The sequence below is a fragment of the Struthio camelus genome, chromosome 24 (genome assembly GCF_040807025.1).
Source record: "Struthio camelus isolate bStrCam1 chromosome 24, bStrCam1.hap1, whole genome shotgun sequence".
Classification (NCBI taxonomy): Eukaryota; Metazoa; Chordata; class Aves; order Struthioniformes; family Struthionidae; genus Struthio; species Struthio camelus.
Window position 1 is genome coordinate 6,774,516 of NC_090965.1, and position 25,910 is coordinate 6,800,425.

The following is a 25,910-nucleotide window of genomic DNA, read 5'->3' on the forward strand; positions in this document are numbered from 1 at the left end:
CAGCCGCCCTCTGCAATGGCGGCGGTCAAGGTCCCCCAACCGCCCCTGGACGCGGGCCAGCCCTCCGCCGCGCACCAACGCAAGCGCTCACCGGGGAGCCAGGCGCCCCGCCACGGCAGGGGAGCTGCGAGCCCAAGCGGTGGCGTTCCCGGTCCCTTCTGCCGGCCGGCAGGGTCCAGGAAACGCGGTGCAGGTAGGAACCACAACATCCTCCTCGCCTCCACCCACAGCAGCCTTGCACCGGGATTTCCAGCCTGCCCTGACACGGCAGGTAGCAGCTCCCAGGGCGACCGTGGGCAGCAAGAGGCCCTGAACTGGGATAGCAGGAAAAGAAAGACTGGAGCAACCCCTGTCTTGCTTTCACCCTTGCTATTTCCAAATAACAAGCCGAGCAATTGAACCAACCCATGGCAAGGTCCCCCCACAGCGAACCATTCCCCGTGTCACCCCGTGCTTACCCACACCTCTCCAGCCCCTCTCGGGGAAAGGCTGGGATCCAGCTGGGACAGCATGGGAGACAGGATTTGCACAGGGCAGGACAGCCAGGCACACGCTGTGCCAGAGCCCAGCAGACACCCGACCTCCTCCCGCACAGGGATTTCACTTCCTGCCCCATCGCCCCATTCGGCTCCAAAGACAACGACCAGATCCAGGCTCGGGGGATGCTTTGGGAGCGTTTGAGCCCAGATTCAACCCCAGCTTTGCCAGCACAGAGCAAGCACCGTTCTCCATCCGCCAGCTGGGCTGCTTCGCGGGTGTTACACGCTCAGGGTGGGCCCGGACACGGCACCCTCCCCGGCAGATCGGGTGGACACGCTGCAGGGCCAAACACCAGCCCCTGGGGCCGGGGGGGCTCTCCTGGACCTCCCGGGAGAGCAGCGGGTAGGAAGAGCCAGTGCTTTGCCTCAGGGTAAACATCCAAGAAAACCCATCTAACTTTCCCCTTTTTGTAGGGGTAGGGAGGAAGAGCAGGGAACGAACACAGCAAGTCAAGAACAAAACTTTCTCTTGCTGCTTTGCTTCCCCACTCCCCCAAATCAAAGCTTGTTGAGAGCAGGAAGGAAAACCCCCCTCTGCTGAGGAGGACCACCTCCCCAAGAGCACCACGTGCACCTGCAATCACAGCAGCACAACCGACAGAGCCCAGCACCCACGCAGACCCCACACCTCCCTGCTGCAGGGACAGCCACACACACCAGCCCCCACTGCAGCACAGCAACCCACGCAGCAGCCCTCCCTGCTGCCCTTCCACCCCCAGCCAAGGTCACGGGTATATGTATTATAGCTGCTCTCAGCGGCAGCTGAGACACCGAAAGAGTTAACGCAGGCCCAGCTGGGAGGGAGCAGGTGAAACAGCGACAGGAGGAAGCGATTTCCCACGGGCCAGCGGCTGTGCGCACCGGCCTCCGCCTCCCTGCCGGCGCGGGTTTTCCCCCGGGTTTGTTTGCAGCCCTTCCCTCTCCTCGGCAAGCGGGGCTGCGGGCCAGCATCCCTCCTCCCCAGGACCGGCACGGCCAAGCTTGGCCACCGGCTCGGCTGCCTGCACTTAAACAGCCCCCAGCACCCCCCTGCGCCCGAAGACATCCGCTAACGGGAACCATGCCCTGTGCGGCGGCCATCCCCAGGGCGTCTGGGCTCCTATCTGCCGGCTGGCGGGGGCTGTTGGAGGTGGAGGGGGGAGGTGGAGAGATTCAGCCCTCCGCAGGCGCGGGGAGCCTGCCAAGTGCTAAATTCGGAGCAGATTGGCCAGGCGGGGAGGGGAACCTGCCTGCCCTGCTCCCCCCCGGCCTCGCCGAAGCCGAGCCAACTGGGGCAAAATCCAGGCCACCGCCATCGCCGCGCGACGGCGCTCGGGGCTCCCGGCGGGCTAAAAACGTCCCCGCCGCTCCCGCACCACCTTCGCTCCGCAGGGGACGAGCCGCCTTGTCCTCCCACGCCTCAACCCCCGTTTCAGCCCCGCTCCTTCCTCCCCGGGCGGCGCGGTGTTACCGCCGGCGTCGCCGTGCCCCCGGCATCGCGCGGGACCTCGGCTGGCCGCGGGGAGAAGGACGAGAGCGGTCGTCCTCGCGCCACTAACGCGCGGCTGCCTGCAGCCCCTCTCCAAAGCGAGAAATAAAACCGTCCACCTGGAGGTTTTGCATACGTTGCTGGGGCGAGCATCCCGGGGGCGAGCATCCCGGGGGCGAGCACCCCGGCGGCTCAAGGGTGAGCACCCCGGCGGCTCGGGGCCAAGGGGCTTGTGCGGCTACGGGCCAAACACGCCCAGCATTTTGGCCTCCTTCCTCTGTTTTTCTAGCCCTTTCTTCACTTCTCCTCCTTGGCCGCCCATCGCGGCGGGGCTGGGGCACTCGGGAGCCCTTTTCTCCCGGGAAGCAGTGAGCCGCAGCGCGCCCGGCCCCCGCGGGAAGGGCAGGCGGAGCAGCCGCGCCGGCGTTAACCCGCCGTCCGAGGAGCCGGCCTCCCCGCCTGGCGTCGGCGCCGGGCACGGCAGAGCAAACGCACGGCCGGATGAGGAAGCGCGAACGGCCGAGGCTTGCACAGGGGCAGCGGGAAGGCTTTGAAGGGGTTCGGAGCCGCGGCTGGGCGCGGGCTGCCCGCGGGACGCATCGGCGCGGGCCGCCCCCGCGACAGCCACCGGGAGCACAAAGGAGAGGCTTTGTCTGCGAGGGAATCGGCGCGGAGCCGGGCGGGAGTCGTGACGCTTCGGGAAGATTTATTTTCCCCCGAGCAATAACAAACCAGACCCTTTGCACGCCCGCGCCTGCTGAGCAGCTGGCCGCGGCGCGGCGCTGGGCAGTGCCGGCAGCTCGGCCCTGCGCCCCTCACCGGGGCGTCGCGCCAGCAGCCGGGCGAGCAGAGAGGCGATAGAAGAAGGGAAACTCAAAGGCTGCGGGTCGAGGCCAGGCGGAGCGAGGCCACGCCAGCGGCGCCGCGCCGCCCGCAGCGCCAGCTCCCAAGGCGAGCCGCGAGAGCAGAGCCGGGCTGCTACTCCCGGCCCCGTCGGCCCCGCCAAGGCGGAAGAGGAGGACTTGCGCGCTCGCTCCTTCCTTGGCGGGGCCGAGCCCGGCGCTGGCGCTTCCCGTGCCAGCTCCAGCCCGGGTTTCCGAGCCAAAAGCCCAGGTCACAGCCCCGCGGGAGGAGCGGCAGCGCGAGCGGACAGGGACGCAGCAGAAGAGAGGGAAGAGAGGGGGACGCAGGTCCGGAGCGCCGCCGGCAGCGGGGGAGCTGGCGAACTGCTGCTCGCAGCGTTTCCGAACGCTTGCCAGCGCAGGGCCTCGGCCGGAGAGGGAGAACGACGGGGCCGGGGGGAGAAGAGGGACCACGGCAAGGACGGGAAGGCAAGCTCGGAGCAGCTCTCCGCGCCCCGCGGCTGCCGGGGTTTGCACCGCGACCGGCCCGCCGGAGCCGAGCGGCAAAGCCCGGAAACCCCGGCTCCCGCCAGCTCCGCGGTGAGATCGGCCGCAGGGAAGAAAGGGCCTTGTGGGCACTTGAAAAGCGGACTAGGGCGCGAAGGCGCGAGCGGAGGTCTCCCTCTCAGCCTCGCGGCCGGCCCGGTGCAAACGCTGCCGGGGTGCAAACGCGCAGAGCAGCCGCAACGCTTCCTGCCCTCCTCTCCGGCGGGTGCTGCCTGCAAACACGAGCTCGGGTGCCGGCTCGAGCGGCCCCCGCGGCAGGGTGCCGGCCCCAGCGCCCGGCCCCGCAACCAGCCGGCGCGCCGGTGACGAGATGCACGCGTCAGCTGGCACCGCCGTGCCGGGCGGGGAGCGCCGGGGTGAATCATCCACCGCCCGGGCGTACCGAGAGCTCGCCGGGGCCATCCACGGGCCTCCGGCCGCGGGAGCCTCCCGGGCTGGGCCCCGCTCCAGGAGCCGCCGCGTTTGCCGGGGTGCGGGGACGTCGCCATGCCCCGGCCGGGGTCCCCAGGGTCCGGCCGTGCCGAGGGCAGGGCGACGCGAGCTCGGAGGCCAGAGCAGCCTCCTCCGGCCGCGGCAGCCGAGCGGAGCTGGGGCCGGCCGGGAGCATCTGGGAAGTCAGGGGATTTCCAGAGAACAAAGCGGCTCCTGGCAGCCGCGCATCGCCCGGCGGCAGGGACGAGCCGGCCCCCTCCCGGCTCCCAGACGGACGGAAAAGGAGTCGGGGAAAAAAGCCCTGGGTGTTTATGTTTTATCTCCCTGGCAACCCCGGCTCCATCACAGCGTCCGGAGGGGCTCCAGGCGGCAGAGAGGCAAAGGGCATCCCCGGAGCGAAGGGCTGCCGCGGCTCCGGCCGCAGCCCGGCTCTGCCGTCTCGCCGCGGGGCCAGGGCGCAGGCCAGGGGCGCACGGCGCGGCACGGGGCCGCTCTCCCGCGGCGCCTCCGGCCGAGCATCCCTGCAGCCGCCCCGGGAGCGGCGCGGACAGATGCAAACGCGCTTGTGCACCGGGGCCGCGGCAGAGGCAGAGCGCCCGGCCCCGGCTCAGCCCCGCGCCAGGCCCAAACGCAGCCGCCGCCTCCCTCCCCGGAGATGCCGAAGCGCCGTGCAGCCGCGACGCCTCCGCCGAAGGCGATCCGGTCCCAGGGCCTGAGCGCTGCAAGCCAGACCCAGACCTGGAGGATGTAAAGCTCTCCCTAAGCTCTTTAAGGAGCCATTTCCAGCGGGCAGAAATACCTGTCTTAAGCAACTGCCTGCACAAGGCAGCAAAACAAACGGGACCAGAAACCGCTCTGCAGCCAGGTCAGGCTGGGAGCAGCGGGTTAAGGGGAAATCCTTTCGAGACGAGTCCTCGGCACCTGCTTAACACGTCGCGGGCGATAAACCCGGCAGCATCCCGACAGCTCCGCGGCCACCAGCGCCGTCCCTGCCCTGCCGCCGCCAGCGCCGGCCAGAGCCACGGCGGCTCCCCGCGTCCCCCCAGCGTGCTCACCGGTGCCACCGCCGGTCCCCTCGCTCCGAGGCGCTCGCCGAGCCGGTGGCTTTCTCACTGCTGGGCTGGATGATTTCCTCCGGAGCCCACGGAGACCGTGGCTGTTATCAATCATTAACTGCCACGGCGGCTGCCGGCAGGGCTTAACCCCCTCGGCCCCGGCGCGGGACGGCGTCCGGGGCGCGCACTGCCCGCCCCGGCCCCTTCAAAGGCCGCGGAGCTGCGGGAAGCGCTCGGCGGCTCCGGCGTCGGGGTCAAACGCTGCCGCAGGGCTGTGCGGGGTGGGGGGGGGCACCCCCACTCCCACGGCCGCCTCCGCTTACGGGGCTAAGCCCCAGCTCTGCTCCCGGGGCACATCCGTGCCACTGCCAGCTCGCGGGAGCCAGGGCAGGATGAGACCTAGTAGCCCTCCCAAGCAACATTAACGGCTGTAACCTTATCCGAGCGCGTTCAGAGCCCGACCGCGGCGCTCGGCTCCCGCGGCCGCGCCGGGGGCCAGCCCGGCTCCCGCGGCTCCCGCTCCGCCGGGGCGGCCGCCCGGCTCCCGCACAGCCCACGGGGACCATGCCAGCACCCTCCCTCCGCTGCCTGGGGTTTGCGCCCCGTTAACAAACGCCGTCGTCTTTGCAACCGGGGCCCAGCGGGTTATTAGCAGCAGGGTTAATCCCCCGGGCTTTGCACGCAGCGAGTTTTCCTCCCTGCTCCCGGGCTTCCCAGAACGGGGAGAGCAGCGGGAGCGCGTCCCCAAGCACCACCGCCGGACCCCGGCATCCCGCCCCGGCAGCGCCACGCTCTGCGCATCCGCGCCCGGCGCTGGGTCCCGGCCCGCGGGGGCACGCAGAGCCGGGCCGTGCCATGCCGAGGGCCCCCGGCAGCGCCGCGAGACAGCGAGCGCTCAGAAGTAGCCTCGGACAAACATCCGCACGGCACCACCCTGCGCGAGCCGCCTGGAAAGCGCAGGGCTGCCGGGGCGGATGGTTTTAATCAAGATATAAGACCATCAAATGGCTAAAAAAAAAAAAGAAAAAAAAAAAAACCACCGGCAGGAGCGAACTGCAAACCCACGCAGAGGCGGCGGCGGCCTCCCCGCGGCGGGCCGGGCTCGGGGGCTGCGCGCGGCGCTTGAATCTAGCCCTGCCGGGGCAGCAGATCCCGCGCGCGGGGACTTCTCCCCTCCCGGGGCTCGCGCAGCGCCCGCGCCGGGCTCCCTGCAGCAGGGACGCGGCCGGATAGGATGCTAGGGACGTCGAGGACGATGCGTCCGCTCCCACCGCCGGGGCGACGGATGGCTTTGGGTGTTGCAGCTCTGCCTCTTCTCCGGCTCGCGGGCTTTTTTGGCACCTCCGCTGGCTCCTGCCAACCCTCCGCGTGACTCACCAGCCGCCCTGCGCCCAGAGCTCCCGCAGGCGAGTCCCGACGCATCGGCGCATTCCTGGCGTTCCCGGCCCCTCCGGCGGGGAGCCCCGCGCCTGCCCGCCGCCGCGGCGCGGGGCCGAGGCCAGCGAGAGCCCCGCTCCCCGGCTGCCTCCGCCGCCGGCCGCCGCATGCAAACAGAGCAGGAACCAAAGGTCCCCGGACCAGGTTTGCTTTTAAGCAAACAGATTTCAACACACACAAAAACCAGAGGCGAGCCCCCACCAGACCCCAGAGGCAGACGGGGCATCGGCTGGCGCCGCGGCTCTCCGCCGCCGACCGCACGAGCCTGTCGCTCTCTGCCTCAAGAGCCCCGTTTCCACGGGCAGAAATAAATCAGCGCGTCAGGACGCTCTGGGGCTCGGACCAGCCATTAACGCCAGCGCCGGGAGCAGCTGAGCGGGGCGCTCCCTGCCTCGGCGTGACCGCGTTGCCCTCCGACGGGAAGGCCAGATGGGTCAGACCCCGCTTTCATTGCCCTCTCCAGCCCACCACAGCCTGGCTTCCCGGTGAATGCCCGGCACGTTCCCAGCCTCCCAGCCGCGTCCGAATTAGCGCTCGCAGCCGGCGGCCGCCAAGCGAGCGAGGGCCGGCCGGAGCGGGGGAAGCGAGGCTTCGCCGAGCGGAAGGCAGGGGAGCTGCAAACGCTTTGCATCCCTCTCCCCGCCGGCCCCTCGCGGCTCCCCAGGAAGGCACGAAACCCGCGCGAGGACGGGACGAGCAGCGGAGGAACCGTGCACCAAGCAGCCCTGTTTTCATGCCGCCCCCGCCAGCCCGCATCCACCACGGCGCGGAAAGCCCCAGGGCGAGTCTTGTAGCACAGCATCAGCTCTGCAGGACGAGATCTTCCCCCGAATGCAGTTTAGTCACTGTGGGATGTTTCCAATTGGAAATCGGGACTGTTCCAGGCTGAAAACAAGCCAGGTTTCCACTTCCCAGAAACGCCGGCTGCAAGGAAGCCCCTTGCCAGGTCCCCCTTCTCCCCAGCCTCGAGGAAACAAATGCAACCGGAGGCGTCGCTCCGCCGCGGCGGGAGACGCGCCGCTTCGGGCTCCGGCAGCGGGCCAGCGCCGCGGCCCCCTGCCCGGGATGCGCAGCGCCCCCGGGAGGGGACAGCCGGTTTCGGGAGCGGGGCGCCCGGGGCCGTGCGCTGGGCGGGCGGCAAGCAGGCGGGACGGGAGTCGCTGCGCAGGGATGGCCCCCTCGGCGCCCGGGAGCCGGGCCCAGCCCCTGCACCGCGCCGAGACCACCAAGGGTGGTTGCTGCCCTGCGGAAGGAGGGCTTCGCTCCGCGCTTCCCGGCAGACGGCGCTGGGAAGAGCCAGGGGCTGGTGCAGAGTCTCCAGGGGGCAGGGAGCGGGCCGGTACGCGTGGCAAGAGCAGGCGAGCGCTGCAGCGGGGCGGCAGCTCCCACGGGCAGGCACCCGGCGCAGCCGGGAGCGACCCCGGCACGGCCCGCGCCGCGCTCCCGGGCGGGCGGCGGGCGACGGCGCCTCCTTCCTTACCCAGCGGTGGCTTCTCCGCTGTCTCGTAAACAAGTAGAGCCCACAGCAAAGCACCCAAGGGGCCTTCGGCACCGCTCCTCCGTGCTGCTTTGCTGCCGCCTAACGCCACGGCTCCTGCCTGACCATCCGCTCCTCAGTTGTGGGAACATAATACACGGAGACTACCATCCCCCAGCCAGATTTGGCTGAAGCCAACCAAGAGGTGCAAAAGTCACCGGGAAGCAAGGGTATGGGCAGAGGAACATGATCACAAACCTTAAATCCTTTTGAAACCAGTAAGGGGTAAAAAGCCCGCCACGCACGTGACTTAGGAAGATTTACCGTCCCTGCTTGCACGTGGGTCTCCTGCCCCAGCAGGACCGAGCAGGCGGGACTGCAGAGGTGCAGTCCCAGCTCCGCGCGGACGCTAGTACAACGGTGCTTCCGTTATAAAGGACACGTCGAAAAAAAATCCAGACGTGTCCTGCTGCCCCGGCGGCTCGCGCGTCCCCGGCACCACGGGCAGGAGAAACCGGCTGGCATCTGCCGCGGAGAAGCGCCCGCCCGCCCGCGCACCCCGTGGCCCCGCTCTCCAGGGCATCCCCGTGCACGGCCGGGAGCGCCCGCACGGAGACCGCAACCACCGCTGGCAACCTCGCCACAGCCTGACGCCGCCAGGTTAAGCGGGGTGGGTGGGCTGGTGGGGGGATACTGCCCACCTTATCTCAGTGCTGCTGGAGACAAGAGGAGGGACACTGCGCCGGGTCCGTCACCTGCTCCGCCGCCCGCGGGAGCATCATCCGGCGTTCGCAAGGTGCTGGCGTCGCCTCCCCGCTCGGCTCCGGTCTGCCGGAAAGCAGCGGCTCGGCCAGAAGGACCGGGGGAAGAAGGGGCTTTTCCAGGCCGCGGGCCGGGAGGAGAGGAGCAGCCCAGCGAGACGGGGCCGGGCGGCGGGGTCACGCTCGCAGCACGCAGCTCTGCCCCTGCGCGCCCAGCCTGGCGCACGAAGCAGGCGGCGGCCGGAGCATCCCCGTCAGAGCAGGCAGGAGGCGTAGCAGGGGGCTGCTGCAAAAAAAGCATTTCTTAAAACATCCCTTTAAACGGAATAAAGCAGGTGACAAAGCTGTGCCTGCCGCCGCCGGCTCCGAGCCCCCCCCTCGGCTCTGCAGCCGGAGCTGCTGCAAAGCGCAAGCGCAGCTGCACCTACCTGGCTCTGCAGGCGCAGCGGGACGCGCCGGTGCCGCGGCGGGATGCGCCGGTGCCGCGGCCGGGCCAGCGAGGCTGCAGGCGGCAGCGGAGCAGAGCAGAGCGGCGGGGAAGCAGCCGCCGCCTGGCTGCCGGCGAGCCCGGCCGGCGTCCAAGCGCCGGGGGGACGGGACGGCTGATAAGGCAGGGCTGAAATCTGAAACGGCAGGTTGGCTCGGGCGTATATAAGCGGGCGCTGGCGCACACCCCCGTGCGCGCCGGCTCCCACGCCGCTCCCGCCGCTCCCAGCCCTGCCAGGCCCCCAGCACCGCCGCCGGCCGGGCGCCCCCGGCGCGGGCTCGGAGCGGAGCCGGGCGCTGCTTCGCGCCGCGCTTTTTGGAGGAAAGCGATGCATCGTCGCCCTCGGGAAAGCACGCGGTGCGGCGGGTGGCAGGGCGACCGACGGCCTCGCTGCCCCCAAACCTCCCCGCTTCGTCCCACTTCTGCGGGCTTGCCGACCGCGCGTGCCACCACCTCCCCGGGCTGAGAACGGGCAGCTCGTGTCGCGGGCTGCCAACAAGGCACAAGGCAGCCCGGGGCTCGGCCGCCCAGCGCCCAAACACCGACAGCCTGTTTAGGGGAAGGCGGCGCCAGGGCATCGCCCCAAATGCCTGGCCCTCCGTCTCCCCCCGGCCCGCCTCGGCACGGCAGGCGGACGCACCCCCCTCCCCACCCCCCCAAAAACGCCCCCGGCTGAGACACCGCCCCGGGTGCATCCCGCCCAGGCGCTTTGGAAGAGCGAGTTTGCCTCCGGGGCGCCCAGGGGGGGGCAGCAGGGGTGGCGGGAGGACTTCGGCCCCGGCCGCCTGTGCAAACACCCCCTCGCTTTTGACTACCCCGCTGTTATTCAAACAGCTAGACGAGCCCCCGGGTAAAGCCTAAAAACGAGGCGGTGTTGCATTTTCTTGGGCTGAGCCCCCCCCTTGCCGGGCCGGGCAAGGCGGGAGCGCAGCGGCTGCCGCAGCCGGGGCACGGAGCAGCGGAGCCCCCCGCGCCCCCGCCGCCGGCCCCAAGGCCCCCTCATCGCCAGCGCGAGCCCGTCGGGCGATGCGCCCCGCGCGCTCGCGATAAGATAAGGCCGCGAGCGGGCTCCCCGCCGCCCCGCTGCCCAAGGCCCGCGGCGGCCCCCCCGGCAGTGGTGCCCGCGGCTCGCTGGCTCCGGCCGCAGCCTCGCGCTTCGGTGAGCTTTGAAAGATTGGGTACGGTCACCCTCCGACAGTCGCGCGTTGTTTTCAACTAAGACAATATCGACTTGATTCGGGGAAGAGGGAGCAAATAAAAAGCAAGCACGTGCACGGACGCAGGCACGCACCACACCGAAGCAAACAACTTGTCTCATGAGACCCGGCGGCAGACCCCCGCCATGGGGAAGGCAGGGGGGCGGCGGGGAGGGCACCGGCTTAGGAAACGCAATTGCATTAGGCTCGCCATAAAAACCGGAATCGCTAATCGCTGCTGCTCAGCCGACCTGAAAGGGGAGACGCCGCCGAGGAAAGCACGCCGGCATCGCCGCGCCGAGCCCTCCGGGGACCCGAGCCCCCCGCAGCCGAGCCCCCCGTCGGGGACGCCGGCTCCCCAAGGATGCTCAGAAACGGGGAGCACCCCCCCCCCGAGGCCGGGCTGGCGACAAGAGCTGCATGCCGGCGCAGCGGGGTGCAAAGCCACCCCGGGGCAGAGCGGCTGGCGGGGACGCCCCAAAAGCCCGGCTGCTCCATCACCAGCACCGCGGCTCCCAGCCACCTCCGGGCCCCCAGGACGAGGGAGCAGCCCGTGCCCTCTCCTAACACGCGGCGGGGAGCGCCCGAGCCCGACACCCGCTTGCCCAGCACCGCCGGTCCTTGAACCAACCGCAGCCTCTTCTCCCTCCCGCTGGAGACGGGGGCCGGCGGGTCGCACTCCCGGGAACTGCAAGCGCGGAGGCACCCTCCACCTCCGGCCGAGCTAGCCCGGCCTTGAAAGTAGGAGGATTAGGGGGAAAAAAAGCAAAACCACCCCCGCCCGGCCCGGCCCATGCGTGTTTGCCTTCGAGTGTCTATCCCCGGCTATAAATAACAGGAACTCTCCGTTCTGAACTCTGCTCCCCCTCGCTCTGAATGGCATCCTGTAAACGGGGTTAAAAAGGGAGCGGAAAAAACTGGCGCTGAAGGGCTGGAGACGGGCGGGAAGAGAGAGGATGCTGTGCCTGGCCAGAGAGGGCAAACCGGGTCGGGATTCGGCAGCCCGCGGCCCCGTGTCCCCGCGCAGCGCCTGGCCGGAGCCCGCACCGCCATCGGGCTGCACATCCCTGCCCCAGGGGAGGCGCCGGCACGCACGGCCACGCGCGTGCAAGCGCCCGGAGCGGGGACAGGGCCGGCCGGCTCGTGCCCGCGGCCGCCCCGAGCGCTGCAGCTCCTCGGGGAGGAACCGCGGGGAGGAGGCTGAGCCCGACTTCCATCAGCTCGGCCAAGGAGCGAGCTGGAAAACCGTAAGGATGGGCTGCATCTGCCCGGCTGCCCAGTCCTTGGGCTAGCTCCCCATCACAAGCGCACGGGCGACCCACCAGAAAAGGAGCAGAGAGACACCGCCGAGCCCTGTTTGCACCGGGGCGAAGCCTGCCCAGGACGGACCCTTTTGCAGGGTGCCGAAGGGCCCGCGAGAAGGGACCGGGGCGCTGGGAATCGGCACTTGGCCGGCACCGAGGGCGCTCGGGGCTGGGAACGCACCGGCTTTTTGTCCCGGAGCGATGCCCTGCCCAGAGCACCGGGAGCAGGGCAAGCCGGCCACGAGCCGAGCGAGCCGGACTCCTGTCAACGGGATGGTTTTGGCCGGTACAAACAAGTGAAGGCGAGTCGGAGGAAACTCCCAAGAGGGCCTGGAGGCGGAGGGAGCCGGTGCCAGAAGGGAGAGAAAGGGAGCATTGACAGTCTCCATAGCATGCCAGGCGGCCGCCGGTGCTTCGGGCACGCGCCGACTCAGCTACCTTCCCGGGAGCTGCATCCCGGCCGGACCGCCGAGCGGCAGGAGCAGAGCGGGAAGGGGCTGGGGCAGAGGAAGCCCCTTGCTGAGCACGTCCTGCCCCACATTTGCCCGTCCGCCTCCCAGGACGGGGGCAGGTATCCGTCCGCGCCAGGACCGGGCAGGCGAGGAGCCAGGCTTGTCGGACCCGACCGACACTCCCGCGGGGCAGAGGGAAGCGGGAGGCCCGGGCGAGGAAAGCCCTTTTAGGTGCAGCCCGGCCGCAGGATTGTTACCTCATTACAGAGTAATTACGGAATAATTATATTCCGGTAACACCCAAAGGCCGATCAGGAAACGGGGACGGCTGGGCGCCAGATAGTGCACGCGCGCCCGCCCGCACAGCGAGGAACCGCAGGAGCTCCCTGGAGCCGAGACAAAACACCCGGGAGCGAGGTGCGCGGCCTGGGACAGCCGCCCTGGCTCACGCAGCCTGCTCTGCAGAAAGCCCCGGGTCTCTGCCTCAGTTTCCCCACCGGGGCACTAGCCCAGCGCTTGCTCCCTACCGCCGCAGCCTCGCCATCCTTTTAGCTCATCAGCTTTTGGAGGAGGGCTTGCTCTGGCTCCACCTTAGCCCAGAGCGCCCCTGCCTCGGCGCAAACCGCTGGGCGTTCAGAGAGGAGCCAAAGCAGATGCACGCGTTTCTCCAGGCCTCGGCGACGAGCATCCCCCGTGCGGCCACCCCCGGGGCGCCGCGCAGCCGCCCGCTGCAGCCGAGCCGGCCCGCGAGCGGCGGGACGCCGGCGTTAAGCCCAGCATCTCCGTGAACTTTAACCGCATAAATAACATTCCTGCTGGCTCCCCAGCTCTTATCTGCGCAGGGCTAGCACAGGCCTGGGCTCAGCCCGGAGGCGGCCGTGGGCTCTATCTCGGTGCCCAAGGACGTTTAGAAAAGGGATGGATGGCGGGAAACGCACCTTCCCCGGCTGCACCGCGCTCTCGGGGCTGCGGGACCCCTCACGCAGCCCCTCTTTGCGCGCCTGGATCCGCCGGTACCCACGCAGCATCTCCGCAGGGAGATGCTCCCCCGCGGGGCAGAAACGAGCCGGTGCCTGCGGGGCCGGGGAGGCGCAGGCTGGCGGCTCAGCCGGCATCCCTCGACTCGGAGTCCGGCTTCGCCAAAGATTTTGTGGGGCGTTTACGGGTCTTTCCGGGCCGGAGGTTTCCCTGGGGCTGACGGCGGAGGCAGGCGCTGGGGCTGAGGAGGGGAACAGCAACCGCAGGCTGAAAAGGAAGCGGAGAGAAGGAGAGGGGGGCTCCTTGGAGCACGGGACCAGCTGGAAAGGCGGATTCGGAAATCATCAGCCAGAAAACTGCCTTCTGTTTGTCTTTGCTGCGGTCGGGGAGCGGGATCTGCATTCCTTCCTCGCAAATCAAATGGGATTGCAGCATGGAAAGCTGGCTCGTAAACCGGCCCCTTCCTTCGTGGAAAGAGCCTGGCCAGCCTCCAGAGCCGGGCCCCGGGCCGGGCCGGGCAGCAAGGGGCCCTCCCGGGTCCCAGGGAGCCCCTCTGCAACCCCAGCGGGTTTGGAGAGGGAGTTCGTCCCAGCGCACGCTCCGAGGGTGCCGCGGGGACCCTGGGGGCTTTCGAGGCACAGGCAAGCACGGACGCAGCCTCTGCGATGGCAGCGGGGACAAGGTCACGCCAAGAACACGTCGCAGCTAGCAGGGAGGAGTCGCAGACGCGGACAAGACGCACAGCAGCAGTGCCGATGCCTGGGTAAGGGCCCGGCAGCTCCAGTCGCACGGGGAGCGAAGGGGAAGAGAGCTCTTTCCTCCCCTCCGGGAACTCGTCACTGGGATTGCACCCGAGTGTTGGAGCCCAGAGGTCCTGGAGTTTGCACATAGCTCTCGAAATCCTCATCTCCCTGACAAGCGGGGAAGCAGCCGGCAGACAGAGCTGGAGCTCCGAGCAGCCCCCGCAAAAGGTCACTGCATTTGCACATTCACAAAATATGCATTAAAAAAAAAAAAAAAATTCCCCACGCTCGCACAGCAAATACGGAGGGAGGACGCTGCGCGCAAGGGGCCAGCACAGGACGAGGCGCCCGCGCGGGGCCACGGCCGGCGAAGCGGGGCCCGCTCCGCCGCGCCACTCCGGGGCATCGCTTCGTCTGTCGGGGCTCTGCTTGCTAGCATGGCATTGCCAACCCCGGAGCGCTCAGGACTCGGGTCTGACATCACGGGATTGGCTTAAAAATAATGACACACATACAAAACTAACAGATTTGTATCTCCTGATTTGCTTTCTGTTTCTTGGCCCTAAGGGTGCAATCGCATTTTCAAATTCCCTGCAAGAATAAAGGCTGGAAAAGCAGTTTCGGGGTGCAAAGCAGATGGCGAGAGGCTCGGGGAGCCCTGCACGCCGTCGCGGGCGCTGCACCCGGGGCCGCAGGCTCCCAGGCCGGTCCCGCGCCGGAGGTGCGCCAGGGCACGGCTCCGTGATGGAGGGAGCAGGCGGGGGACAAGCAAACGCGACGACGCGGATAAAAAGGGAGCGCAGGGGCCCGGAGCAGGAGCTGAGCCGCCTCTGCGCACGCTCTGCCCGCGCTCACGGCGGGCCGGGGACGCTAAAGCTGCTCGAGCTGATCGGGCGCTCTTGAGCGCGGCAGGAATCAGGCAGCGTTCGCTCGCTGTCCCCGCGCGCGCCGGGCACCGGAGCCTCTCGCAGCCCGAGGGATGCACGAGGCCACAGCGCCGCCCGCGCTCCCAAGCCGTCCCTCGTGCAAGGATTTTAAACTGCTTTACAGGCAACGGGTAGCAAATGCCCGCAAAGCCGGGGTGACTTTCTCTCCCCTAAGCGCGGAGAGGGAGGGGAGAGGTGCAGGGTTCACAGCGCGCGAGGCTGGGACGAGGGCTGCAATTAGCCCTGGCCGGCGAGATGACAGGCGCCGCGCCACCCACCCGCCTCCCGCCCGCTGGGGCTCCCCCAAAACCCTGCCGGGAAGGTGGGCGGCGCGGGGCTGGCAGGAGCAACGCCACCGGGGTGGGTTTTTAAGCTGTTTTTCCCCCCCCCCCCCACCAACCGCCGCCACCCGGGATGCTGTGCCCCGGCACCGGCTCTGCTGCTGCAGGCAGGCGCCCGCCCTGGCCGCCGCGGGGGCCCCCGCACCCGCCGCATCGCTCCCGCGGGCAGAGCGCAGCAGGACGGAGCCAGGGCGGCGCGGTGCCCCGAGAGGCGGGCGGGCGCCGGGGCTGGAGCAGGACCGGCAGAGCAGGCTTGGGAGGCGGCGGGTCCTCGCGCCCCACGCCGGACCGGTCGCGGCTGTTCGGCTGGGTGCCCACGTGCGCATTCCCGGCCGGGCGCCCGGGTCAGGAGCGCGGCTCGGCCGGGCGCCTGCTCCCCGCCGGGGCGACCCTTACCTCGACGCGCGGCGTCCGGCCGAGGCCAGCGCAGCGGCGGCGGCACCGAGCTGCCGGCGCTCTCGGAGCAGCTGCGCTGCTGCTGCTGCTGCCGGCTGTTATATAACGAAGCCTAGGAGGGGAGTGCTGCCTCCAAATCCCCGGCGATTGCAGGCGGGAAGAGAGAAACAACAGCCTGTCGCTGCTCGGCAGGCACGCGCCGCCCTGGCAGCGGCGGAAGAGGGAACAGGAGAGGCCCGCGGCCGGAGGAAGCGGGCGCGCGGCCGGCACCCGGAGCGGATGCTCGGCCGCTGCACGCGACAAAGAGCCCCGAGCTCCGAGCGAGCCGCGAGGACGAGCCCCCAGCCGGCTCCCGGCTCCTCCTGGCACCCTTGTGATGCCCGCGAGGACAGCCACGTCCCGGCTCCCGGGCGCTCTGCATCCTGCCTCCCCCCGGGGACCGGCCACCTGCCCTGGGCTTATTCCCATGCTGCTCCTGCAGGGACAGCAGCGAGGGTTGGGGGGCTGCGAAGACAGGTGGGGGGGGTCCCGCACAAGGGGCACGGGGGCGGCGGAGGGGCCGTCCCAGCCCCTGCGCTGGGAACAAAGAGCCGCGCTGCAAAGGCGCTCGCCGGCCGCTTACTCACCGGAGGGAGGCAGGGGCTCGGAGCAGCCCGGCCGCCGCAGTTACTCAGCAGCAGAGAGATAAACTCCCCGGGTTTAAATTGGAGGAGCACGAAGCGGCTGTTTTGCAATCGAGCGCTGCGAGGGCGCGGGGCGGGGAAGGAAACGCCGAGCGGAGCGGGCCAGGCCTGCTGCGCCAGAGCAGGCAGCGCCCAGCGCCTCCGGCCGCCCCGGGAGGCCAGCGGGGCGGCAGCAGGGACGCGGGCGGGCGGGCGGGCGACAGGATGCCAGGTGCGCACAAAAGCCGTCTCATTATCCCCTAATTAGTGCCTTGCCAGCTCCTGCAATTAACACCCATGCAAGCGGCTGCTCTGGAGGTAAACAGAGGCTAGAAGGACCCTCGAGCCGCTGGAGCACCCCCGGCGGGACGCGGACCACCGCCAGAGGGAGGCCGGGGCAGGCGGTCCGGGGCTGAGCCCAGGAGGGTCCCATCGCTCCGGGCCACGTTCCCCCCGCCCCAATCCAGAGCAGAGACGCGACCCCGGGGGACCCCAGCACACCAGCAGGGGAGGGGGCCGCTTAGAGGCAGAAGCGCCGTATGCCACCATCAGAGGCCACACTGCAAGGGACGCATAAACCTGCCACGGCAAGAGCCGCCCCTGCTGCAGGGTGGGCACCGAGAGGGGCTCCAGCGCCCCGAACCGCGGTACCTCCCGTCCCTTCCTCTCCTCCAGCGCCGCTAGAGCCTCGCTCCGCGGCAAACCTCCGAGCAAACCGAGCGCCGGCCTCCCGCAGCACGAGGGCAGGGAGCCCGGCCTGAGCCGAGCGCTCCTCGCCCTCGCCGCAGGGCTGCCGCGGGGCTGGCGGCTGCAGGGCGCCCCGCAGGCGGCAGCAGCGGCAGGAGGCGGCGCGCTGCCCGGAGCCACGCAGGGGCCGGTGGCATCGCCCTGGTCCCGGGCAAGCGGGATCTCCCCCGCCGCCACGCAGCAGGGAGCACCCAGGCTTTGCAGGGAAAGGAGGAGACTTTCGCCGGAGCTCAGCCGCTGGCTCAGGAGCGGCGAGGGCTGGAGCGCAGGCGCCCGAGCCCAGGTCCTGCCTCGGAGACGACCCAGCCGTACGCACCTTCCTTCCTCCCTCTGCAAGACACAGAGGAGGCACTAGCAAGGCTTTTATTCAAAAGATGTCTCCTTTAGAAACATCAAAGGAAAGCAATCACCAAGGACTTAAATAGCCTTTCTCCAGCTGACCCAGAAACATGGATCAAGAGCTGTCTCATCCCTTAATTGAGAAGTTGGTGACTTTGAATCTTTATTAAAGAGCTTTGCTAGATTCACAGATTAAGGCCACAACCGGCCACTGCGATCATCTAACCTGCTTCCCTGCATACCACGGCCAGAGGGACCTCACCCAGAGCTGCTGCCGCGCACGGAGAGCCCTCGCCGGCCTCTTTGCACAGCTGCCGCGCTAAACTGAAACAAAAACAGCACCGCACGGAAAAGCACGAGAGCCCCAGCCTGCCCACGCAAGCCGAGCCCGGATCCAGCAAACCCCGGCTTCCTCTTCCAGCTCCAGCAAGTTTTGGCTTCCCTGTCGTTCCCCGATACGCAGATTTTGCTCAACACCGTGCAGCTCTCCAGAGCTGGAAAGGAGGAAACACAACCAGCTCTAGGCTTCGCGTGCTAGGAGCGAGCAGGCCTTTGGGGAGGCTGGAGCTGCGCGTGCTCCTTCCACCCCTCGCCCCGCAGGTCACCTCCGCGCCCGTCCTTCGCCCCCGGCGCAGCAGCTCCGCGCCCGGAGCCGCCGGGCCTTCGCTCCCGACGAGGTGGGCGCCCACGCGGCGGGATGCTCTGCAGCAGCCCTTGCCAGCGGGGCCCAGAAACAGGGGCTATTTGCAGAGAGGAGGGCGGGAAGCAGCCGCCCGCGGCGGGAGGGCTGCTACGGCGCTGCCGGGAGCGGGCTACGCGGCCGTCGCGGCAGCAGCGCTTCCCCGGGCGGACGCGGAGCTGTCAGATCCTACGGAGAAACCAGGCTAAAGAGGAGACGGCACATTCCTCGATGCACGATTTATTCCTGCTGCAGATTATCGTGTTTCAAGCTAAGGAAAGCAGAAGGGGGGGGAAGCTACTACTACAAAGGCCCGAGAGCGGGAGGAACAGCCACGGAGCAGTGATTTCCCCTCCTGCCCTCACCTCCAGAGAGCAAAAGAAAGGCAGGAGAAATCCGCAGCCCGGCCAAACCCCAGAGGAGCAGCCCAGGCAGCTGCTCCCAGGGCACAGATGGAGCAGAAAAAAAAACAGAAAGAAAACCAACAACAACTCTTGCCTGGGGGCTAAGGGTTAAGCCGGCCTCGCCAGCCAGAAGGGAGATTAAACTCCCAACGCCGCCTGCCCGGGAGGTGTTTGCACCGGGGGCGATTCGCCCCGACGCCAGGCCTGGCCCCGGCCCCGCGCGGAGCGGGAGCAGCCCGGGGAGGGCACGGCGGGCGCCCTGCAGCCCCGTGCCAGCGCCTGGCACCGGCGCTCGCCCGTCTCCCCGCTCCTCCGCGTCCTTCCTCTCCCTCCCGCCGCCGAGCCGGGGCCAGCTGCTGCTCCCTCCGGTTACTATGGGAACTCAGCGGGAAAACACGGCTTCCCAGCAAGGTCAGAGACGGCCCCGGCCGCCCCAACCCACGCAACGAGCTTCCCCATCAAAGGTTTTGCCCGGCCGCGGCTGGCGGCAGCCCCGCGGGCGCAGGTGGGCCCGCGAGACCTCGCCGAGGCCGGGCTGCTGGGGCCGCCGGCCGGCCCGTCGCTGCCCCTCTCCTCCGCGGGGCGGCAAGCAACGCCAGGGACGTGGGCAGAGGCGAGGGGGTGCTCGGAGCCCCGCACGGCCAAGCCGGGGCCGCCTGCGGCTTGCAAAACCAGGGACACGCGCAGGGTGCCCTCCCCGCGGGGGCCGCAGGCGCCGAGCGCAGCCGGGAGCCCCAGCGCGGAGGGAGGCTCTGCATTCGCCGTGTGATTCCTAGCAGGCGCTCAAGGATGTTAATGCCTCGACCAGCCGCTCTCCGGCAGTCCTAACCCTGCCTCTAGATCTCCGCAGCCGGCAGGGGCCGGCTTCGGGCAGGCGCTCGGGGTTGGGAGCGACCCCTCGGGGCGCAGGCGGACGGAGCAGCCCCCGGCTCCGGCCAGACCGAGGAGGAAGCGGGGCTAAAGCAGGTCGCGGAGGGCCAGGCTGGGAAGCGCCCATCCTTTCCGGCCCGGCTGCTCCGGCTCACTCCGGAGCGGGCCAGGAGGGCTCCTTCTCGGCGAGGAAATGCCAGAAGAGGCTTAAAGGAAAGACTAAGAGCGACCGCAGCTGCAGGCACAGCCGTGACCTGCACGCACGTGTGCACACGCGTGTGCACGCGCACCACCACGCTCACGAGCGCACAACCGTGCACGACTGTCCTCTGACGGGAGGACCCACGCGCCCAGGCACGGCGCGTCCGGCTCCAGGCGGGAGCAGAGGGGAACCCCCCCGGCACAGACCCCGGCGAGCCGGACCGTGGGCTGCCAGGCGGAGGCAGGCGCCCCGGTGGCGCCGGGGTCGGCGCGGCCTGGGCAGGCTGCCTCCCCTCGGCGCGCCGCCCCCGGGAAGGGCACGCTGCAGCTCCCCACGTGCCCGGCTCCCGCTCCGCTGGGATTACGCTGCCGCTCCAGGAGCCATGCGGAGGGGCAGAGCCGGGCCCCGCGCGGCGGCCAGGGACCACAGGCTCGGTGCATCCCCAGGAGTGAAGGCCAGAGCGGCCGGTGCAGCCTCTTCCACCAGCCTTCAGCGCAGAGCCAAACCCACCAGGGCTTAATAGACTCGTGGCTTATTTAAGATGCATCATGTGATGAATCAGATCGCGTTCCTTGAGATCTAACAGCAGCGCAACAAAGCGGCGATTGACTGCGCAGGCTGTCGGCTGGGATTCGCTTGCCTTCTCCGGCACCGCCAGACACCTCGACGCATGGGGCAGCCGGGCGGGCTGGGGTCTTTGCTACCGAAACGCGCCGCAGACCCGGGTTAGCTGTTGCTCTTGGCAGAGGAGGGGGAGGTTCGCTCTGCTACTAACAAGTGTGCAGCGAGACGGGGAGCTGAGAAGCCCAAGGAAAAGCTCCGGTTCCTGTTGGTGCCATCTCAGGCTCCATCGATCACGGCCTGTCCTGGCTGCAACCTAAGCAAAGTGCCGGGCCAGACCCAACGCGTGTGGCCGGCGAGGGTCTGGCCCTGCACCAGCTCTCCCGAGCTCGCAGCGGCGGACGCGGCAGCTTCGGGGGTGCAGAGCCGGGGCTCCGAAAGCCCAGGGCTCTCCTTGAGCCGGGGGAGAGCGTCTGGGGCCTCGGCTTTGCCAGCCAGCCCGGTCCGAGGCGGCTCGGAGGGGGCCGTGCCCGCGTGCGCCCCGCAGCCCCCGGCTCCCCGCGCGCAGCCAGCATACGCAGCAAGCGTCGCAGCACGCAAACGAGCCACGGCGCAACGCTAAGCGGGGCCCCGCTTCTCGCTGAAAGCGCAGCAGGGGAGGTAAAGGTGGCTGCGCTGGGAGACCTGAGGGCTCCCGCAGCCCCTCCGGCAGCCAAGGAGGGAAGAGGACCCCAGGGACAAGCCGGGACGCCTGCTCCAAAAGCCCTCCAGCGGAGCGGCTCCCCGAGCCGGGGCTGGCCCTGCCAGCACCCGCGGGACCCCGGCAGCGACGTGCTCCTCCGATCGACCCTCGGCACCCCCGAGAGGGCAAAGCCCCCATCCCAGCCCCACAGCCTGGAGCCCGGCCGCCCCCACGCCGCACGAAAACACCCTCCGCACGGCTCAGGGACCCGCACCCCCCCCCCTCCCCCGAGGTGGGGAAGGATGCTCTTCCCCCTCCGCAGCACCCCGGTCGGAGGAGGAGGAGAAGGAAGAGGAGGAGGGGAGGAAGGGCACTCACCGTGCGGGGCGGGCAGCGGCGGCCGGCGGGGCCCCCCCGCAGCCTAGGGCCGGGCGGGCGGCGCGGTGCCGGGGCGCAGCATCCCCCCGCGGAGCCGCAGCGGCAGCGGCAGCCGGAGCCGGAGCCGGAGCGGCAGCCGGAGCGGCAGCCGGAGCTGGGCATGCTCGCCGGGCCGCCGGGAGCGGCACGTGACGGCGGGCTGCCGCCGAGCGCCGCGGGGGGGCCCCGGCCCCGGGCCGCCTCCGCCGCGCTGCCCCCCGCGCCGCCGGGGCAGCCGGGACCGCACTGCACCCCTGCATCACTTAGGGGGGCAGCCTGGACCGCACTGTCCCCCTGACTCCCTGCATCCCTGGTGAGCAGCTGGGACCGCGCTGTCCCCCTGCATCACCTGGGGGGCAGCCTGGACCGCACTGTCCCCCTGACTCCCTGCATCCCTGGCGAGCAGCTGGGACCGCGCTGTCCCCCTGCATCACTTAGAGGGCAGCCTGGACCACACCAGCTCCCTGCATCCCTGAGGAGGTAGCCTGGACCGCACTGCCCCCCTGCATTACTTGGAGGGCAAAATGAACCACATTGCCCCCCTAGCATCTCTGGGGAGCAGCTAGGACCACACTGTCCTCCTGCATCACTTAGGGGGCAGCCTGGACCCCACAGCCCCACCCTGCATTGCTTAGGGGAGGAGAGGCTGGTCCACACTGCCCACCCTGCAGCACTCTGAGGGTGGTCTGGACCACACTGCACCCCTCAGCATCCCTGCATCACTTGCAGGGGGGAAGCCTGGACCAACATCCCCCACACAGCCCTCCGTGTTGTGCCCTCCGTGTAGACTGGACTATGCTGCCCCCCTGCATCCCGGCACCACTTGGGGAGGGGAGCCTGCCTGTCCCCACTCTAGGCAGTGGGACCCGCTGCAGCCCCCAGGGGCTGTGCCTGCCCCGGCCGGTGTCCCGGCCTCTGCACCCCAAGGAGAGCTGCCTGTGGGCAAAGGAGGTGGCACGGGGAAGAAGGGAGCGGAGCAGCTGCACAACCATAGCTTGTTCTCCGGAGCACAACGGCCACAGCTCTGGGCCCCAGGTTGTGCCAGGGGCAGCGACGGCTCAGCCAGGGCTAGTAGCAACCCCTCCCCTGGCCCTGAGCAGGCTTCGCAGTCCCTTGCCTAGCAGCGAGGGTGACTCTGGGCTGCAGAGCCTGGCTCTAGCAGAGGCTCTGGGAGCTGCAAGCTGCAGGCCCTACAGCAATGGCACCGTGCCCTGATCTATGGCACTGCCCTACTTCTGCCCGCCAGAGCTGCGAGCTCCCAGCTCCCCAGCACGGAGGCCGGGTCAGCGCCTGCCGAGCGCTGCCGGAGGCACAGGCCCTGCAGCATGCTCCAGCCCTTCGTCCTCAGCACGGCCCAGCTGGCGTGGGAAGGGATGGGGCTCTCCAGGAAGGAGAGAAAAAAAAAAAAAACCTCTGCCCTTGATCCTATAATCCCACCATTAGCCACCAAGCCTTAGGGACTGAGAGGGGGCTGGCTTTCGCTGAACGCTCTGCATCCCACCTCTGCACCCTCCTTAATGCTCTGCATCCCACCTCCGCACCCTCCTCCCCCCACAGCAGATGGGCCGAGATGCTCCCTCCCCTCCCTCCTGGGCAGCCAGCAGCAGAGGGACCACAGCACCTGCAGGCCGAGGAGCTACACAGCTTCACCTACGAGTCCTCCCCTCTCGGATGTCACTGTCCCCAGCTACCCTCCCTGCTCTGTATTGTAAAATACTTGAGCAATTGGTGAGACGAGCTGCTCTCAGGCACCCCCCCCCAACAAGCCTGGCCGGGGGTCCCCAAACCGCAGAAGCAAAAGGGTGCAGCAGCGCACGCACCCCCAGCCAGGCCGGTTGCTGCCTATCTGCGTGCAAAGGGATGAGAGGAGCACTGCCCCGCCACATCAGCCCCGCGGCACGTCCCGGCCCCGAGGCACAGACACAGCGGAGCCTTTTCTTTCGCTAGCACAGTTCGGGCACAGAGCCGGAGGCAGGAGCACGGTGGAAAAGGGCCTTTTGTAGCAGAGCTTCCACGCGGGGAAGAGCGCTCGGTGGGGGCCAGGCGCTGCCCGCCCCGTACGCCAGGCTGGCGCAGGCGGCAGCGGGCCCGGCCCGAGCCCCTCCGGCTAAAGCGGCAGGATGCAGAGCTGCTCCCCTAGCCCGGCCCTGCGCCGGGGCTGCGCACGCGGGCGGCAATGTGCAGGACATGCACCGCTGCGCCGAGCGCGGGCGTCAATGCCACCTTGTGGGTGCTCTTGCAAAGGCAGGCGTCACCGCGCACGTCCCCAGCCAGGCCTGGGGAGAGCAGCTGTGGGTTGGATCCCCCAGCGGAGACCCGCTCCCCGCTCTGCTGGGCTGTTTTCAGCCATCAGGGGCACAGAAACCCCCCAAGCTGCAGTGTCGGACATGCTGAGCATGCAGGGGTGCCCGGCGGCAGAGAAAACCGTCCCGTCCTTGCCCCAGAGGAGCCTGGCGCACATCGCGCGGCCTAAACTCGCAAGGGAGGTTCGCCATGGCCGCCCTCGCCCAGCGAGCTCCTTGTTCCCGGCAGCGTTTCCAGCTGCTCGACTCCGCACGGGCTGATCCAAGGACACCTTTGCTCCCTTCACCAGATTAGACGGGGGGTAATCAGGGCGCTTCGCTCCAGCCCCCAGCTCACCTTGGGATCTTTGCTCTCTGCAGGTTTACGGCGGGCTGAGCGCACGGAGAAGCCTCCCCGCGCACCACGCAGGGACGGGCTCGAGGAGCCCGTCTGAAACACCCCTCCGCCCCCGGCCAGCCAGACCGTGCGAGGCTCCGGGAGAGGAGCGCCGCACGGCTCAGCGGCACGCAGCTCGGCCCTCTAGGCACCGCTGCCGCCCAACGAGGGTCCAGTTTCCCGGACTGGAGGCAGGAAGGGGGCAAAAGGTAGTTTGAACCACCAGCAACCTGCCAGGAGGAACTCGGAGGGCTCTCGGAGCAACGCCTGGCGTTGGACCCTCAGCCAGCTACGCTGGCAGGCAGCTGCTGGCCCAGGCAGCCAGGGACCCTTTGCACCCCTGAGCTCCCTGTCGCAAGGGTGCGACGGTGCCAGGTCCTAGAGAAAGTCCCCGTTGGCACCCAGAGGAGCTTCCCAAAGGGCAGACGCTGTTCGGTGCGGCAGCTCGGGCGCAGGGCAGCTCGGGCCGGCTGGCTCGCCCGTGCCGTCCTAGGGCTCCCCAGCACCCTCAGAAGAAACATTTGCATCTGAAACGGCGACTTGGCACAGGGAGCTCCCTTCAGCGCAGGGACAAGGCGCAGAGCAGGTCCTGCTGCCTCTGCAAAGAGCCCTTGGCTGGCTTTTGTGGCCAGGGAAGCACAAAGGGAGAAGTTTGCAGTTTCCGGAGAGGAAATATCCCCGCGCAGGAATAAAGGCAGCACAGCACCGCCCATCTCACGTGCCCATCTCCTTACCGGGCAGCCTTTATGCAAGAGACTCGGGCAAGAATGGTAGATGGCAAGACTGCAGAGCAAGGAGCCAGTTGCACATCCTAACTTAGAGCTGGGGTCTGGCCCCGGTAGCTGCCCGCCCCAGTAGCTGTGGTCGCGCACGGACGGGGTGATGGCAGCTCCCAGCGGGCAGGAGCGCCGCTCGCCGCAGCCGGAGTCGCCGAGCGGCGCTGCACACGCCTACCAAGCCCCAACACGCTGCCCCGTTTCTCACCGGCGAGAGCTCCAGTTCTGTTCAGCCGCCGGGACATGAGGGCCAGCAGGACGGTCCCAGAGCCATGTCAGCAGCAACACAAGCGGCTCCAGAACAGGGTAACGAACGGCACCTCGCCGGCCCATCAGCATTTCACCTCTGGCTACTCGAGCCCCGGCACACACTAGCAGCAGAGACCCCGGCACCGTCTTCTAGCAAACGACATGTTCTGAAGCCTTCAAAACCTCATCTTTACTACCCTGGTGCTCCGCATGGCTGGACTAAACCAGCCCGGGCTGCGCCGCCTTGCACTTTGCTATGGCCTAGGTGAGGGGGAGACCAGGCGTAGGTGCACCCTGAAGGTTACGGGCAAACCATGCTCAGCACCCCTTGCAAGGTGTGCAGCAAAGCAACAACGGGTCCGATTTCCTGCAGCTGCCTCCAGCCGGAGACAGGCCCGGGCAATAACATCCTCGGAGGGTGCAAACCGCCCTCGAAAGCCCCGACCCCCTTGTCACTTACTTGATGAAGTACAAGCTCCCCTGCAGCGTGGCGTCCATCTCCCAGCCTCGGGGCAGCCCTGCGAGGACACAGCAGAGGCAGTGGTCGCCCTCTCCCATCGCGGCACCCCAGGGGCCTGCTTGCCCCCGGCTCGGCTGCCACGCGATCGCCGAGGCGCAGCGCTACGCCAAGGCGCCGCTTCACCCAGGGGCAATTTCGGAGGCACCTGCCCTGGCAGGAGGCAGCCTCAGAGGAGGGCAGGAGCCGCGGGCGAGCGGGGTGGAAACCCCGGCCCGGCGCTGCAGCTCCGCTGGCCGAGGAGCGGCCGGGGCTGCAGGCAGCATCCCGCAGCCGCCGGCTCTCGTCCGCCCAGACTGCCTTTCCGGAGCCGCCAGCGGCGTGGTGCCACCCTGCGTCGGAGAGGCTTTTAAGCGACAAGTTTCAGAGACCGAAGGCGGCTTCTCTACAGAAGGAGACTCTTCAAAGCCATCAGGCGGTGGCCTGAAGAAGGCGAGGGGCAAAGGCAGCGAGCCGGGGACCCGTCCTTACCGGCGCAGGAGAAGTGGCCGCTCTGGATGGCGTAGCCTGTGCCGGGGTGCACCCAGCTGGTGGATTTGGTCTCATCGCTGCGAAAGACAAGCAGCAGGCTGTGAGCACCTGCGGGGGCGGCCCAGGGGAGACCCTTCCCGCCAGCAAGGAAAGCATTTCCGCCACACAGGTGTCTTTCTAGCCAGAGGACTAGAAGGGACCAGATTTGGGGGGATAGCGCCCAGCTCCTAGGACAGGAGCGAGCCCCGAGGGAG

General features: G+C 68.9%; 1 protein-coding gene across 2 annotated transcripts in view; it reads right to left on the minus strand.

Annotated features, from left to right (window-relative positions):
• PLEKHA6 (pleckstrin homology domain containing A6) overlaps nt 1-25,910 on the minus strand; it is a 54,754-nt gene that overhangs the window by 28,433 nt on the left and 411 nt on the right. Inside the window, exons 2-3 of one of the 2 annotated variants that reach the window (XM_068917877.1) lie at nt 25,657-25,733; nt 25,129-25,186 (exon numbers count right to left, since the gene is read on the minus strand). In XM_068917877.1, coding sequence (XP_068773978.1) covers nt 25,129-25,186; nt 25,657-25,733 — 135 coding nt within the window. Of the gene's footprint in view, nt 1-15,401; nt 15,551-25,128; nt 25,187-25,656; nt 25,734-25,910 lie in introns of those variants that run through there. The other variant, XM_068917879.1, reaches the window with a different exon arrangement.